Raw genomic sequence first — 16,890 nt, 5'->3', positions numbered from 1 at the left:
GAGCCATTTCCTTGCGTTACTTTTACTACAGAGCCTATAGGTCGGCAAAATCACTCATGAGGCCGAATGAGCCCAGCTGAATATAATTTTGACGAGTCTGAATCCGAGTGAATCCTAAAGAAAAAAAAAATTTTTTTTCGGTGAATCTGAATGGAGTAGTGATAATTTTGCCGACCTATAATCAATTTCGGAAAAGGCATCGCTAATATCGCGGCGACGGCGGCAACGTGCTCCGAACAAATCCTTTAAAAACGATTAAAAAGAACTCCAGCCCAGAACTCCGCGCCAGCTGCGTTGTTGGTAGCGCAACGCCCGGATCTATGCTGCATCCTAAAATCACTGAACATCTTCCAATTTCCTACACTAACATGCCAGCTTTGCGTATCCTCGTAGCGTCTGCCTCAAGCGCCGAAACCATCGCAGCGCCGGAAACGCAAGTTGCCGCCGCTCAGTCTATAGACTAACGGCGCCATGCTACGACACGCTTAAAGGGACACTAAAGCAAAACAATAACTCTGCCGTCGTTAATTACACTGTAATAGGTCAATTATTAGAAGAGAAAATGAAGCTCAAAGTTACGTTTTCTTGAATTTCGCGCGGAAAACCCAACGTCAACACTTCCGTGTGAGGTCACGACTTCTAAAGTAATTTTTCGTATTTGGGCCACGTTGGCTCAGTAAAGGTTCGCGAAACTTGCCATATTCAGTCTTGGGCTGAACGCCCGTTTCCCGTGCATTGGGGACACGTTAAAGATCCCCTGGTGGTCAAAATTAATCCGGAGTCCCCCACTGCGGCTTGACTCATAATCAAATCGTGGTTTTGGCATGTAAGGTTTTGGCTCCTAAAACCCCAGAATTCAATTCAACTCTTGTGGGATCTGTAAAGCAACCTCGGACCCGAAGCGTCCCCAACGAAGTACCCAACGACCAGAAGCAACATAGAACCCAATGAGCGTCCGAGGTTGTTGCACAACCTCGGAGACGCGCTGAAGCTATAGGAGCAGCACGAAACTCTCGCTAACCGCTGCTGCCGCTCTTCATCACGTCAGTGTTCTGACAGCGGATGTCCGCGGTAATCAAGCTTGATCTCTTCGTGTTTGACTGTGTGTGCGTGACACGATGCTTGTTAATTAGTAAGCGAATGTTTACTGCAATTTACACGGACCATAAAACTATACGACCCTTACTTCGTATAGTTGTCTAATAATTTGCTATCACAATCAATGTTTTACCTTTCGGACGAAACTGCGCGCTTTTAATGCACTTAGCATTATTTGCCTGTTTCACCCACTCTGGCAGGCTGCTGCTGTCTGCTATTCATCCCCTGAAAGGTCACTCTCGCTGGCGAAAAATAACAAGGAAATTACATATTAGACTGATGAAAGTGAGAACGCGCGCTCTTCTAGTTGTAGTCTCAAGTTTGCACTCTTTTGGGCTTATCTTGTCCCCAAACAATAATCGTCATCCATCTTGCGTGTTCGACGCCAACTAGGGTAACTAGGTATGTACCACTGGGAATGTGCCGCTATACAATGAAGAAAAAGATCCCTTAAATTTATCCTATGCATAGGGGAATCGAAACCACGCAACAAACGTTCCTCAAGGACGGCAACCCGACGCATTGCAGGGTGCGCCACAAATGCACTGGGTACGTGCCGCTTTTCAATGAACGCCTTTAACGCCAACGCTTTAGCGAACAGCGCGATGAATTGACTGGGTATCTGCTGGGTAGCTCCCGCTCTTCAGTGAACCTCTCGCCAGCTTGCGTCCATCAAGCGAGGGAACAATCCTCAGCGATCGCAGGCACCATCGCGCCACGTTTCTCGTCTCGGAGGCCACGCTCGGACTTCTCGGTTGTGCCACTGGATGGCGCAGCGTGTCCAGAATGAAGACTGGAGCGGACGCATGCCGCGTTTCTAAGCGTTCGCACGCACCGGCCCGCCATCCATTTAGGAGGCCACGCGCAGGCTTCGCGGCAGCGGCGCCAGATGGCGCTGAGTGTTCTTATGGAATAGGGTGCCTCGATGCCCAGCGCCGCCGTCCAGGGTGGAGACAACCCCGCTGGCGCCGCCATATTGTGTCACACGAGCTGAGACTCAGCTACGCTTGCGTTCATAAAGTGTTACTCGCGGCGCGCTTCCGAGTGCTTTGCCTTGATGAGGATTTTTTTATCGGTGTCCCATCTGCATATCTTTATAACCAATAGCCGTTAACTCGTCGAAGGTCGAAGACGTAAATGTATGGCGGCGGGAACATGCCCCAAGTTGCCTAATTCAATCACATTTAATATGCCGTGTGTATGTTTAAAATACGCACTATTTTTTTTGCGCTTCGATGCTTGGTATATAAGGTTTGCGACCCCCTGTATGTGGAAGTTTTTCTTTTTCGCTGTTGTATTTTGATTTACACGTCACGCCTCCTTTACCGTAGCCAGCCACTCGCGCACGGCGGTTAGTTTCCCTTGCGTTGCGCGTGCTCTTCGCGTTCGTTGCAATTATTTGACGATATCTACGCGCAATTTTTGCTTTTTTTGCCCACAAAACTGTGTGCTGACAGGATTAAGCTGGTGTAAAAATAAGGTTTAGTTAGTGCTGTAGAGAAAAATGTAACGTAACTTGTCTGTGTCAATCTTGCGGAGTACACACAAGAAATCAAACGATGCACAAAATACATTTAATTATAATGTCTAGTACAATCAATCATGAAAGAGATATGTACATGTAAAATTATATGTACTGTGTGGCGCCTGAAGGTTATGTTGAAAGACGAGATAAAAAATGAATTCGCAAGGTAGGCTCGACACACAATTCGGGATAGTGAGAGTTTTTTTATTTATTCATTACATGGGGGGGTTCAAGTGAGTACATCAACCTTATTACACACAATATAAATCGAAAACAAGAATGCAAACAAGAAAACGCAACCGCGGGTAATATTAATCAAGATATCCAGCCAGATATCCAGCCAGAATACATACATCAGCTACCATCGAATACGTCGCATCAGCCAAACACATCGATGGCGAGTACAGAACATTTCATAAATAACCATTAGAACACTGATAACTACATTGAAAAAATAAACAACACTGCATACATATCACGTTCAAGAACCGTAAATGAAACTAAGACAGTCAAATACAGATTAGCAATGTTTTTCACTTCGAAAGTATATTCCATGATGATGTAGGGCTGTTGACTTTAACAGACGGCGCCCACCCTGTCGATTTCCCTCGTACTGGTCCTCTTCAAAGTGTTTCTAAGTACAGGTAAAACAACAAAAGTGATTATTGATATGAAAAGTTGCCTTGTAAATACAGAGAACACATTACAGTGCTTAAAAATAAATTTTAGCAGAAGCAATGCTGTATCACCTCGCTTCACACGTTTCGAAGAAATGCACAGGCTACAACAGACACCATGCCAGAAAGCGCCGAAACATTTTGGTCCCATGATGCCCCTTAACTCTACTACACCTGGGCATACCGTGCACAGGCATTTAAAGACCGTCACAGTACCCACTACGATCGGGAATGAGCACGAATGACCATCGGCTTACGATCACCACGCTACAAATATGTACAAGTCTAAAAAATCAGCTATGTAACGTAACACCCTGAGGTCCGCAAGATATCTCCTGAGAAATCAGAGAAAATCACAATGTTTCGCTTACCACGTACAAAACAGCCGCTCTCCCCAGACGAAGCACTGCGTTCTTTAGTCCCAAATAACCAGTACCGAAAAAAAAAAAGAAACAAGAGACACACACGATGTGTGCTTCCCGTGAAAAAGGAAAATAGGTGGCTTACGTGACGATTCGTAGCTAATGTAAGACTATTTCACGGCTAAGCATCTTCGTCGGTCCTTAAAATAAGGGTACAGACTGCGCCCATCAAAACTAAAAAAGCCTATGCGACGCGCGCTCGCAAACCATACGCTACTCAGACAGCATCGGTGCAGTGCTTACTTAGTTCGTGAGCGAACGTAGGTACGTGAGCGAGGATCAGAGAATACTTTCTTATTTAAATGAAAAACACGGTGCGGTAGTCTAAACATTCTTGACACTTACCTCGCAAATGCAGGAGTTATCCGTTGCCTTCCAGTGATCGCGCTTTACTTGGGCTTCCCATCTCTTCCGTCGCTCTGGGTCCCGGGGGAAGCGAAAACAACGCAGTCCTTTACGCGTCGAACCGGCGCACTTGGGAACACAACAGCCCGTCATGTCGACACGATGCATTTGATAGCTTGTCAGTCATGCGGCTCAACACTGTCTAGCAAGTAGAAGCGTCCGCGAAGCATCCGCGCGCACTGTGCCTCGAACTCAGCACCGGCACCAAGCAATCGCAACGGCTCGCTGTGACACAATATGGCGTCGCAGCGAGAAAGCGGCGGCGCGGGGGCGGTCAAAGGTTGGCACCACCCTGAACGGCGGCGCTGGCATCGAGGCACCCTATTATGGAACACTTAGGGAATGCCATCGAGCAAGTGATTGGAACAAAGAAAATTCCCGTTGGATGGCGTGAAAGAAAGATGAATCTCATCTTTAAAGGCAAAGGAGATAAGGATAAGACGAGCTCGTACAGGCCAGTTACAGTAACGTCGGTGATATATAGAATGGCAATGCAAGCCATAAAATTACAACTGTCGAAGTGGGTGGAGAAAAACGATTTATTGAGGGAACTACAGAATGGGTTCAGGCAAGGCAGACGCTTAGAGGACAATATGTTTGTACTAACTCAGTGCATAGAGATTTCAGTAGCTCAGAAAAGACCTTTATGGATAGCATTTCTAGATATTAAAGGAGCTTATGACAACGTAGACAGGGAATTGTTGTGGGATATTCTTCAATACGAAGGCATATATGACGATTTCGTGGAGCTGCTGAGGGAAATATATAGAGACAACCAAGTACAAGTGGTATGGGAAGGTCGAAAAAGAAATGAAATGGCGGGAATTCACCAAGGATTGAAGCAAGGATGCCCTCTGTCACCATTGTTGTTCAAGCTTTACGTCAAGGGTATAGAAAGACGACTGGAAAACAGCGAATTAGGTTTTGATTTATCCTACATGCGTAATGGACAAATGGTGCAACAGAAGCTCCCCGGACTGATGTACGCAGACGACATTGTGCTACTAGCGGACAATAAAAAAGATTTACAGATACTTGCGAATATCTGTGGGAATGTAGCGACAAATCTAGGCCTTAAGTTTAGCACAGAGAAATCAGGAATTACGATCTTTAATGAAGAGACGAGTAACTTCGTGGTGTCAATTCAACAGCAAGTAATACCTATAGTGAAGCAATACAAGTACCTCGGTGTACACATAAACGAAGGAAAGAATTACTCAAGCAACCACCAAGATAATCTGAAAATAAAGGGGAAGCGGAATGCAGCAATAATGAAACACAGAGCACTGTGGGGTCACAATAAGTATGAGGTGGTGCGTGGAATCTGGAAAGGAGTAATGGTGCCAGCGCTAACATTCGCAAATACCATTCTATGCTTAAAATCGGATATCTTGTCGGGTTTGGAAGTTAACCAAAGATCAGTAGGCCGGTTGGCTTTGGGAGCCCACGGTAATACCACAAATGAGGCAGTGCAGGGTGACATGGGTTGGGCCTCTTTTGAAGTCAGAGAAGCACAGTGCAAAATTAGTTTTGAAGAAAGGCTCAGGAACATGGATTAAAATAAATGGGCGGCTAAAGTGCACAAGTATCTCTACATGAAAAGCGTGGACACAGAATGGAGGAAGAGGTCAAGGAAGTTGGCAATCAAGTACAGGATAATCGAAACTGTAAATAGACAACCAGGAGCCATCACAAAGAAAGTGAGAGAAATAGAGACCGTGAATTGGATGCAACGAATGGAAACAAAAAGGACAATGGAGACTTACAAGAATGAGAAGAAAGAAATTAGAAGGGAAAATCTGTACAATAACACAAAGGGCAGTGCCTTGCTATTTGAGGCTCGAGCCGGTTGCCTAAGGACCAAAACATACCGGAGCAAATATTCGGAACTAGATGAGGCATGTGTAAGCTGCAGTAAAGATCCAGAGACCACTCAGCACATCCTAATGGAATGCTACGGGATCCACCCAGCGAGAGCCATAGGAAACGTGCAACTCCCACAAGCGCTTGGATTTAAAGTGGAAGGAAACATCAACAGATCAGCCGTAGAGATAAGCAAGAGACGATTAGAGTACTGGTGGAAAAATAGCAGGGAAGAGATTGATACGACCGGATCTCTTAAAATCATACAGGTAGCGCTACAAGGTAAATTTTTGAAAAAGATAAAGAATGATGAGAGGTATACAAAAAAAAAAACTAGATACAGAACATGTATAGTATACCTGATTAAATCAAGCAGGCTAGGTGACTATTTGTCGCCGCCCCTTTTCAAAGGGGATGCCAATAAATCATCATCATCATCATCATCGAAGCGAGAAAGAGGAGTTCCGTTGCAGTACACGCCTCATATATAACTCGTTTCGACGGTGGCAGTACATCGTGCCGCTATATTAACGCGACAGCGTTAAGGGCCCCATGTCGCAGAAAACCCGGCGTCAGCGTCGGTGCCGGCGTCAGCGTCGGCGTCCGTGGCGGAGAAAATCATCCCGAACCACCGCGACCGTGCAGGCCCTCCGCGCGGCGAAAGGTGTTAGTGAACAAAAATTGAATTTCTCACAGTAAAATCCGTCAGAAAAATGGTAAAGTACGACTTAACCACAACCTGCAGACATGGTGGCGTCGGATTGTAATTTGAATGTACGAGAAAACATCATTCTGTTATCAAGAAACTCAAACACAAACCCCCTTTTCCAGCATTTATACCATACCAACAGCGGCGCGCTCGGGTAGGTTACTTGTGAAAATCCTATCCACATGGCGCTCGCATCCTCGGCAGGTCAAATTGGGACACGCGCGTGCGTCGAGGCAATATATATAGCAAACAATTAATAAAATAATAAAAAGAAGGTGCTGGGGCCTTTGCGCTTTAATTATAGTGAACTAGTATATTCTAGTTCACTATAGTTTTAATATAAGACGACTTATATTGCCCCCTGGAAAAACGCATGGCCAGCAATGCATTTCTGTCTAAAGTGCAGCCGACTATAAGGGGATCGGGGTAAGCTTGGTGTTTCCCACGTTCTGTGTTATAGTGAAGCCGACTCAAAGAAAAATGCGATGCGAACGGGGCCCGAGATCGCGTTCCACTCAGGCGAAGCGTCCTCCAATTTTTCATTCAATGCTAACGCATTACCGTCGACCGTCGTCGTGAGATGGGTTCTGCCGCAATTTTTTTCTTTACCGACTAGGCCACGATTGCGCGCCTATGCTTCTCTCGGGCAAAAACTACCTACGTCCTTGACACGTTCGGTGCGTGCGTCGCGTGCAAGTTTCTGGCATGTTTGCCTCGTGGCAGCTCGCGCTTTGAGACGCTGCAGTACTTCACTCGTAGCAGCTAACGCTACGCAGAAGCCACAATGTACCGCCTTTATGATCGGTCCTGTACCAAAGTTTCATCGTCGGAGTGCAAAAATCATCGTTGTTATAACAAAGACCACACGACATGCATATAGGTATCGCTTGCGCTCGTCCAGAACACGGTATGTAGAACCCAGCAATCGGCATGTCGTAAATTCGCGTGGAGCGTCACCATCTACCGTCCTTTTGCTTTGTTGTACACACACACGCACACACACACACACACACACACACACACACACACACACACACACACACACACACACACACACACACACACACACACACACACGCACACGCACACGCACACACACACACACACACACACACTTGCAACAGGCACATAGATCACGTTAGTCCACTTGGTAACGCTTTGCGTAATTCCAAACGATACTATTCGGAAAGAGCAGCAGCCACAGTCACCAAAGTCCCGCTATGAAACCTTCGCCTTTAAAACTGTAGTGAACCTGAAGTACAATTGTTTAGAACGCCTCCATGCTTCCATCAGTCTTCCTCACCCGAGAATCTAATCGCGACCTCGCAGTATGGTGGTTGTCAAGCTAGAGTGAGCTGTGATCAACGACTATGGTACAACAAGCAGACGCATCTCTCTGCAAAAAGGCGATCCACAATTACGAACCCTTCGGGAGAGGCCGCTAAGTTGCCTGCTTTGAAATGAGAAGGACAGCATAGTTACCGTGAGCATTTGCATATGGCCTGGAACTGGAGATGTCGGAAGACTTCCAGCAAAAGGCTGTCCGGCAGGCAGTCGATGTCCATGATATCGGCGCTCCGTCAGATGCTGAAGGCGACAGTCAGCACTTGCGTTCGCACGGTCTTCTTGTTCTCTGGCGGGCGTCCAATGTCCTTTCTCGAATGTGACACGTGTAAGCTGCGTTCTGGCCTCAGGTGCGCGTGCAATGCTGGGAAAGCTACGCAAGAGGTTCGGTAATCAAAATGTATCGCTCTGCGCATCTCGTGGCCACGCTCTTGTTCGCGCGAGCCCAGGGCGAGCGTGCACGTGAGGCGCCGAGACGGGCCCCCTGAAAATGAAAAACCACAAAAGGATAACAACGAAACGTAAAACGATCTAAAAGAATGTATTAAGTGCCGTATAACACAATTTGTTCATTTCTAAGGTATAAAACTTTTTTTTTATTTATTATGGGGCTTACATGAAGAGCAATGTCACGTAATGGCTGGTAAGAACACCGAACTATTGCTTGGTGCGAACGCAGCTACTACAAGAATTCTTGCTATCTGCCATAGCTTTGCACAACGCGATATATGGAACGGTGTACTGTTATCGGTTATCTCTGATCTGACCAAGCACTCGTGTGCACATGCTCTGTGACGTCACTGAGGAAAAGGGATAAAAAGCGGCTGTCTAATAAACACGGGGCTTTTTGGGTACGTGGCTACATCGGAGTGGCGTCAGTCATTCGCCCGCATCAACGCAACGGCAGCGGACACGACAACGGAGTCAGAGTTTACGTGGAAATTGATACGCATGAGCTCCAGTGGATGGTTTAGAAATCCGCGTATATGCTTTGCACGACGTGGTTGTGGCGTTCACAATGGGAGCCATGTAAAGTAACTCTTGTTAACAATTACCGAATAAGGGCATAACCAATGCGGTTACAATTACGCCAATTATACCATGCTTTTTTTTGCGGTTTTTACTTCTGTTCAACAATTTTTTTTTCGCTGAATATAGTTTTCCAAAATAGACATCCCACGGTTTTTTTAAGGTCATTTTACCGGTTTTTCTTTTTCTGTGACCGTCTATTTCATTGATCACCAATTTTGTTGAAGTTGGCACGTGCCGTGTGCTGTAGTTTCATGCAATACACATAGATAAATACCACTACAGGGCGCAGGTGTGTGCAGTATCGAAGATGGATCTTACAGACATACATAAGGTAGCATGTACCTTACATGCTACCTTACGATACTCTTTGGGTATCTTGTATCTGTCATCATCATCATCATCATCTTCATAGGTCTATACATGTTAAATGAAGTCCGAACGTCTCTCCGAGCGATTGCACAATACGCTCTCTTGTGCATACTGGCACCATCTTATGCTTGCGAATTTCCCAATTTCTTCAGCCCGCCTATACAATTATCTGCCGTGCTCGACTCCGCTTCCCTTTTCTTGATGTGCACCCATTCTGTAACCTCTCAGCCTACAGCTTCAATCCAAAGCGTTCAAAGGAATGTAATTGAAAAGCTACACGGAGGCATTTGCAGGCAGCACCTTACTTGTAGAAAGCACGAAAAATGCGCAAGGGTCAAGATAAAGTGATCACGAAAGGTACATACCATTAGCCCTCGACGAACATGGATATTGAAGTCTCACAAATAAAGCCATTTATTGCTCGCTAGACGGATATTGGACCACTGCGGTCAAAACAACTGAAACTAATTGGTGAGAGCCCGGTTCAACTAATTCTTTAGGCAGCGGCTCACATATGATCCCGCCACTGTTTTCACCTACCCGTTATGACTGCTGAACTATGGCCTCTCGGTCCATAATTAGCACCGCCCTGTGTCATTGGCTGAAACAAGAGTAGCTTATATGTACTAGAAAACGTAACGGTTAAGGCGAACAACTGCTCCATTGCGACGAGTAGTACAGGAAAAATACCCACAATATACAAGCTCGCCGAGCTTTGCGCTCAGCTCTGTAACTCGCATTCCTGTTCGGCTACAGCGACTAGCCCGACCAGCACATGCTTTTACTTAATCGCTTATGCCGTTCCGCCAGCCGCCATAAAATCGATCATTTCAATACCTGTAAATTGTGGCAGTTCTGAAAGAAAAAGAAAGAACATCACCATCGACAGTTTGGTTTGAAATTTAAGCTATTTGTGTGGCGCGTAGGGATGTAATACTACTTAGCATACATGATCGTTAGCGCGCATTGTATTCACTGCGCTTATCGGCTCAAAATGGCCTGACCTGGTGATGGGCCCTTTAACGGAATGCATGAAAACTATTTTGAAATGATAATTATCTATCGTTAACTGGTTTCAAGCGGATCGCAAAAGATAAGCTATATACTAATGACTGCTGATTTCCCACCGTTGCGTACGTCTAAACACGGCCACATGTCTCACCTAGTTTTTATGAGTACCGGTTTGATAATTGCCCACGTGGCAAACACACTCCGCCTGCACTCTGAAAAACTAGAGTTCCGGAAGTGTGCACACAGTACGGCAATCTCGCCTCCCTAATAAAATTAAAAGTGCACATATTTCATGTTCGGTAGACGAGACAAACCGGTAAGCGACAAAGAATCTCTGAGCGAATAAGAAAGAGGGTTATAGAATTTCCATATCGTGGCAAAACATTTATAAACGCGTCTTTACATGCAACTACTTCTGCTGTTACTTTTACTTCTCTAATGCTAAAATATGTTAGGATATTTTTCCAGTGCTCCCAAAATTTCTCCATTTTAAAATGACATCACTACCGCCGACACAAGTTGGTCTTACGGCTGGTTTCGAACATTGATTTTGTTCCCCGATGCTCCACCCATCAGACAATGAACTATTTTTTTTCTTTATTGCCGGAACTTTCACGTAGCGAACACAAATTGCACCAATTTTTTGCAAATGAAAGCAATACATAATTATGCATATACACGCACTTTCAAACTTACATGCATAAATAATGTGCGGTCAGCCACATTGTGGCTGGTCATGTCATGTTTAAAATTCATTTAATATTGCGAGGGGCTCAATCCTCGTCAGCCAATCCGGGGGGCATTCTTGATCTTTAATTACGTCAATGAACTTGGAAGCATCCTCCCTGAAAAGTAGTCGTCGTTGCGGCTCAAGGTGGCGTTTGGACCAGGAATCCACCAAGCCCATTAATGAGTACGTGCGGTAGTAGGAATGAAGGAAAAAAGGGGTTAATTTACATTATTTACACTGGCCCCTGGTACGGAAGCCCACTCCATCAGGAGCATATTAAACGTCTGAGTTCCCATCAGGACACGTCAGAACCATTCCACTGCACCACAAGTCTCCGCTTTTAATACAGTCGTCTTCCCTAGGAGACTAAACTACGGAATCTGATGACGGTATCTCGGCCTATCCTAATCGTCGAATCGGTCGAAACATCCCTCCCATGTTAACGCACCGTTCCGCCGGGCGGGGGGGCCCCCCGCATTCTTGAACCTGCGTGGCCATCTGGAAAACCGAGCTCGACGCGGTCCCCACGGTGTTGGTCGACGTTGTCCCTTACATCAATTAGCGGGCTCTGCGTGACGGCCCTCTTGTAAGGATCAGGATTAGACAGAGTGATCTTCACGGTAATTACCGTATCCACGGATGGCGATGGTGGTTGTTGCCTCGACGCGAGCTCCTTTGTTAACGCGTCACAGTCAATCACACGCCTGGTCGCTGTCGGTGCGCGCACTGATGAATGGACATCACTCGTGTCATACGTCCAAGGAATGCGCTTTTCCAGGTTGAGACGTAACATCGTGCAGGCCGTCGGCCAGGCTCACAAAAAATAATGATAATGTGATATGACGCGTACGAAACCCCACCGACGCCTGCTTGATAGGCTCCGCTATGCGCTCAAGGCTCATTCACACTAGAGGTTTGTTCGATTCAGAAAAGGTGTACGGCACCACAAACGAAAAGGTGTATGGGGGTGCCAGTTATGGGGTACCAGGCTGCACCCACTCACTGCAAGGTTCAAGGGTGCACTGCACAGCGGCGGCAAAGGTCTTGCACCCCGTGTAATCGAGCACGGGGGTGCAGGGTGCACCGCTGCACCTCGGGATACAGTGTACTAGAAGTACACTGTATATACTTCTAGTACACTGTACCTCGGGGAATCGAAGGCCGAGGTAGGGTGGCTAGAATTGGGAGGTGTGAAAAGCGCGGCGCGTTTCCCTTGCCAGACAGGGTCCCTCGGTGCGCTGCTGCAGGGGGCGCGGGGCTTCACTCACGTCTATTTTTCCAGTGACTCTACTCACGTCGGCTTCACTCTCATGAGTGAAGCCGACGGGAGCGGACGTGTCGAGCGAGGTGCCATTTCAGCGCAGCAGGAGCAGCGTGCCAAAGAGATAAGTTTTGTTATCTTATATTTCACTTTTTGGTTTTTTAGGAGGGTTAGCTTAGCCAAGCAATCTTTATGAATTATTTTAAGGCTTTCTCACTTTCTTGGTCTTCTCGCTTAGATAAAAGTAGGTAAAGAAATTTTTTTCCCCACATCTACGCCTTGTTAGTACGAGATGATGGTTGGTACTAGGGGGAACCCACGCGTGCGTTGTTCTGAGTGCGAGCGTTCCTACGCGCTGGAAGAAACGCGGTTTAAGTCAGCACGCGAAGCGAATGGTGCAGATTTTATCTGTAGGATGTGTGTGCTAGGGTCGCGGCTAGACCGCCTAGAGCAAGACAAGGATAAGTTAGCTAAGCGGGTTGGAAAGCTAGAAAAGGAACTTCAAATCGAGCAGAAGCAGAGGAAGGAGACAGAAGAAAAGCTAGCTAACGCAGAAATCCAGCTGAGCGCCACCATTCTGCAAAGCAATGATGAACGCATCGAGGCGAGCCCCGCGAACGGAGCTGGCTCCGATGCGAGTGCAGAGACAGCCGAACCCGCCACGCCGGGAAGCAGTGGCGGAAACGTCAGTGATAGTCACGAAGGGGATACCACTGACGCGGCCGGGGAAGAAAACAAAGCCAAGGGCAAGGATAAGAAAGGAGGGGAGGGCATTGTGACTTCGGGGGCAGCTTTCGGCGGTGAGGGGGAAGGAAAGCGTCGAGTTGTCTTTGTTGGGGATTCCAACATGCGTAAAGTAGAACCGGCGATAGCAGAGAGGGTAGGGGCAGACGAACGAGTCCAGGTTAGCACGCTTCCCGGAAAGCCGATTAGAGAGGTGATAGCGAAGGCCAAGGAACGCATGTGGTACACAATGGAGGAGAGACACCTAGTGGTGATAATGGGCGGAGTGATTGACGTACTGAACAGACGAGGAGCAGGAATCACAAAGCAAATAGCCAAAGGGGTCACCGACCTGCGTAATGTTTCAAAAGAAGTACAAATCACGGTGTGCACGGTGCCAGAGGTTGAAAGGCAGGGTTATAAAATTGAAAGGGCAGTTCTTGCAGTAAACAGGGAAATTTGGACTCTAGCTAAAGCAATGAATTTTACGGTCATTGACATCAACCGAGAAGTGCACCGAGCAGGCCGCGAAGGCGCTTTTGTGCGTGACGGGATACATTTTAGTGAAAGTGTAGCAACACCGGTCGGAAGTCGATTCGCGGCACGAGCTGTAGCTTTTTTAGGCGGGCCCCAGGCAATCAGGAAGCAGGATTGAGTATTGAACATAGCGAAACACCAGTAAAGGGCAGAATTAGGCGACCAGGAGTCAGGAAAAGACGCAGAAAGGATAAGAATAGAGAAGGTAAAATTTGCTACATTAACATGCAGGGTGGTCGTAAGCAGGAAAAATGGCTGGAAATTCAAACGCAACTGAATGATGAAGCGATTAGCGTGTACGCCTTGACCGAAACGCATCTACGAGATTTGGAGCAGCCGCCTGTTATTGACAACTTTGTATGGGAAGGGTGCAACAGAATGACCGGGTCAAGGAAAGGCGGAGGCGTAGGCGTACTAATTAGGCGAGGTCTGAAGTGGCGAAGGGTAAACGAGACATGTAAAGAGCATTTATGGATTAGTGGTACATGGCAAGGTAAAAAGACGTGGCTGGGAGTAGCTTACCTATGGACAGGTAGTGATAGCAGGGAAAAAAATAAGGAATTGGTCGATTGCATTAGAAGCGATATTAATGAGTTCAGTAACTCGGGCCAGGTGATATTAGTGGGAGATATGAACGCGCACATGGACGATTTAGACGGATATACTGATTACAACGGCTCTCTAGTGCTGGATTTGTGTGATGAACAGAACCTTATAGTAGTTAACAGGGAGAATAAGTGTCATGGACAGGTAACGTGGCAATGCGGAAACAGGCAGTCATGTATCGACTACGCCTTAGTCTCAGAAATGGTCTACGAACAACTGGACCAAATGATAATAGACGAAAATGGAAAAAATAGCCTGGGAAGCGATCATAGACGTTTAGCATTAAAGTTTGGGAGAGATACCAGCGCAGAACATGAACCAATAGCCTCAGAGTTTTTAAAAATGAATGACGAGCAAATAACAGAGATCGCAAACAACATAGAGAAGAAAATTGAGGCTTTTCCTACAGCAGTCTGGGAATATAAGGAACTGGTGGAGGTTATGCAGCATGAAATAAGGCGGACACGGCAATACAATTGTTGGATTGGAAAGAGGAAACCACGTAAGTGGTGGAACAAGGAAATTAAACAAGCTATAGAAGAGCGTAAAGAGGCATCTAGGGCTCATCGAGAAGCCAAAAAGTTGGGATTACAAGAAGAAGAGGTGCTCCTTAGATGGAATACATACAGAGAAAACAAAAGGGTTGCGAGTGAGCTCGTGCAAGAGAAAATTAAATGCGCAAGTGAACGTTGGGTGCATAACATTCACAAAAGAGACAAAGGCGCCCCAAAAAGATTCTGGAACCATATAAAAGCACTCGGAGCTCCAACTAGAAACTCGCAAACGGCTATAAGGGATGAAGACGGTAACATCTATGAAGGCGATGATGCGCTGCGGTACATCACAAACGTTATCAGGCATAACTTCGGTACGAGAAAAAGCGTAGTTCAGACAATAGATCCAGCAACAACAGAGAGGCTTGAGAGATCAAAATTCAGCATAGAAAGCTTTTATTGGAAAAAGGCAGCAGAAAATGTCCCTAACAACACGGCAGCAGGACCCGATGAAATCCCAATACAGCTAATCAAAAACCTCGGTCCAAAAAGCAAGGCACTGCTGACTAATGCCATAGAGCAAGTGATTAGAACAAAGAATATTCCCGTTGGATGGCGTGAAAGCAAGATGAATCTCATCTACAAAGGCAAAGGGGATAAGGATAAGACGAGCTCGTACAGGCCAGTTACAGTAACGTCGGTGATATATAGAATGGCAATGCAAGCCATAAAAATAGAACTGTCGAAGTGGGTGGAGGAAAACGGTGTATTGGGGGAACTACAGAATGGGTTCAGGCCAGGCAGACGCTTAGAAGACAATATGTTTGTACTAACTCAGTGCATAGAGATTTCAGTAGCTCAGAAACGACCTTTATGGATAGCATTTCTTGATATTAAAGGAGCTTATGACAACGTAGACAGGGAATTGTTGTGGGATATTCTTCAATACGAAGGCATAGATGACGATTTCGTGGAGCTGCTGAGGGAGATATATCGAGACAACCAAGTGCAAGTGGCATGGGAAGGCCGAAAAGGAAATGAAATGGTGGGAATTCACCAAGGATTGAAGCAAGGATGCCCTCTGTCACCATTGTTGTTCACGCTTTACGTCAAGGGCATAGAAAGACGACTGCAAAACAGCGAATTAGGTTTTGATTTATCCTACATGCGTAATGGACAAATGGTGCAACAGAAGGTCCCTGGACTGATGTATGCGGACGACATAGTGCTACTAGCGTACAATACAAAAGATTTACAGATACTTGCGAATATCTGTGGCCACACAGCGACAAATCTAGGCCTTAAGTTTAGCACAGAGAAATCAGGGATTATGATCTTTAATGAACACACGAGTAACTTCGTGGTGTCAATTCAACAGCAAGTAATACCCATAGTGAAGCAATATAAGTACCTCGGCGTACACATAAACGAAGGAAAGAATTACTCAAGCAACCACCAAGATAATCTGAAAATAAAGGGGAAGCGGAATGCAGCAATAATGAAACACAGAGCACTGTGGGGTCACAATAAGTATGAGGTGGTGCGTGGAATCTGGAAAGGAGTAATGGTGCCAGCGCTAACATTCGCAAATACCATTCTATGCTTAAAATCGGATATCTTGTCGGGTTTGGAAGTTAACCAAAGATCAGTAGGCCGGTTGGCTTTGGGAGCACACGGTAATACGACAAATGATGCAGTGCATGGTGACATGGGTTGGGCCTCTTTTGAAGTCAGAGAAGCACAAAGCAAATTTACTTTTGAAGAAAGGCTCAGGAACATGGATGAAAATAAATGGGCGGCTAAAGTGCACAAGTATCTTTACATGAAAAGCGTGGACACAGAATGGAGGAAGAGGTCAAGGAAGTTGGCAACCAAGTACAGGATAATCGAAACTGTAAATAGACAACCAGGGGTCATCAGAAAGAAAGTGAGAGAAATAGAGACCGTGAATTGGGATGCAAAGAATGGAAACAAAAAGACAATGGAGATTTACAAGAATGAGAAGAAAGAAATTAGAAGGGAAAATCTGTACGATAACACAAAGGGCAGTGCCTTGCTATTTGAGGCTCGAGCCGGTTGCCTAA

General features: G+C 46.2%; 1 protein-coding gene across 2 annotated transcripts in view; it reads right to left on the bottom strand.

Moving 5' to 3' along the window:
- LOC119450974 (F-box/LRR-repeat protein 12) overlaps window positions 1-8,458 on the bottom strand; it is an 82,804-nt gene extending 74,346 nt beyond the window's left edge. For both annotated transcript variants that reach the window (XM_049658656.1, XM_049658671.1), the window contains exon 1: window positions 8,182-8,458. In XM_049658656.1, coding sequence (XP_049514613.1) covers window positions 8,182-8,264 — 83 coding nt within the window. In that variant the 5' untranslated portion in view covers window positions 8,265-8,458. The remainder of the gene's footprint in view (window positions 1-8,181) is intronic.
- Window positions 8,459-16,890: the final 8,432 nt, after the last annotated feature.

This window comes from Dermacentor silvarum, chromosome 1, assembly GCF_013339745.2.
Source record: "Dermacentor silvarum isolate Dsil-2018 chromosome 1, BIME_Dsil_1.4, whole genome shotgun sequence".
In the NCBI taxonomy this organism is placed as follows: domain Eukaryota; kingdom Metazoa; phylum Arthropoda; class Arachnida; order Ixodida; family Ixodidae; genus Dermacentor; species Dermacentor silvarum.
Note: the sequence above shows the minus strand (reverse complement) of the source record. Positions and strands in the feature narration are given on the sequence as shown.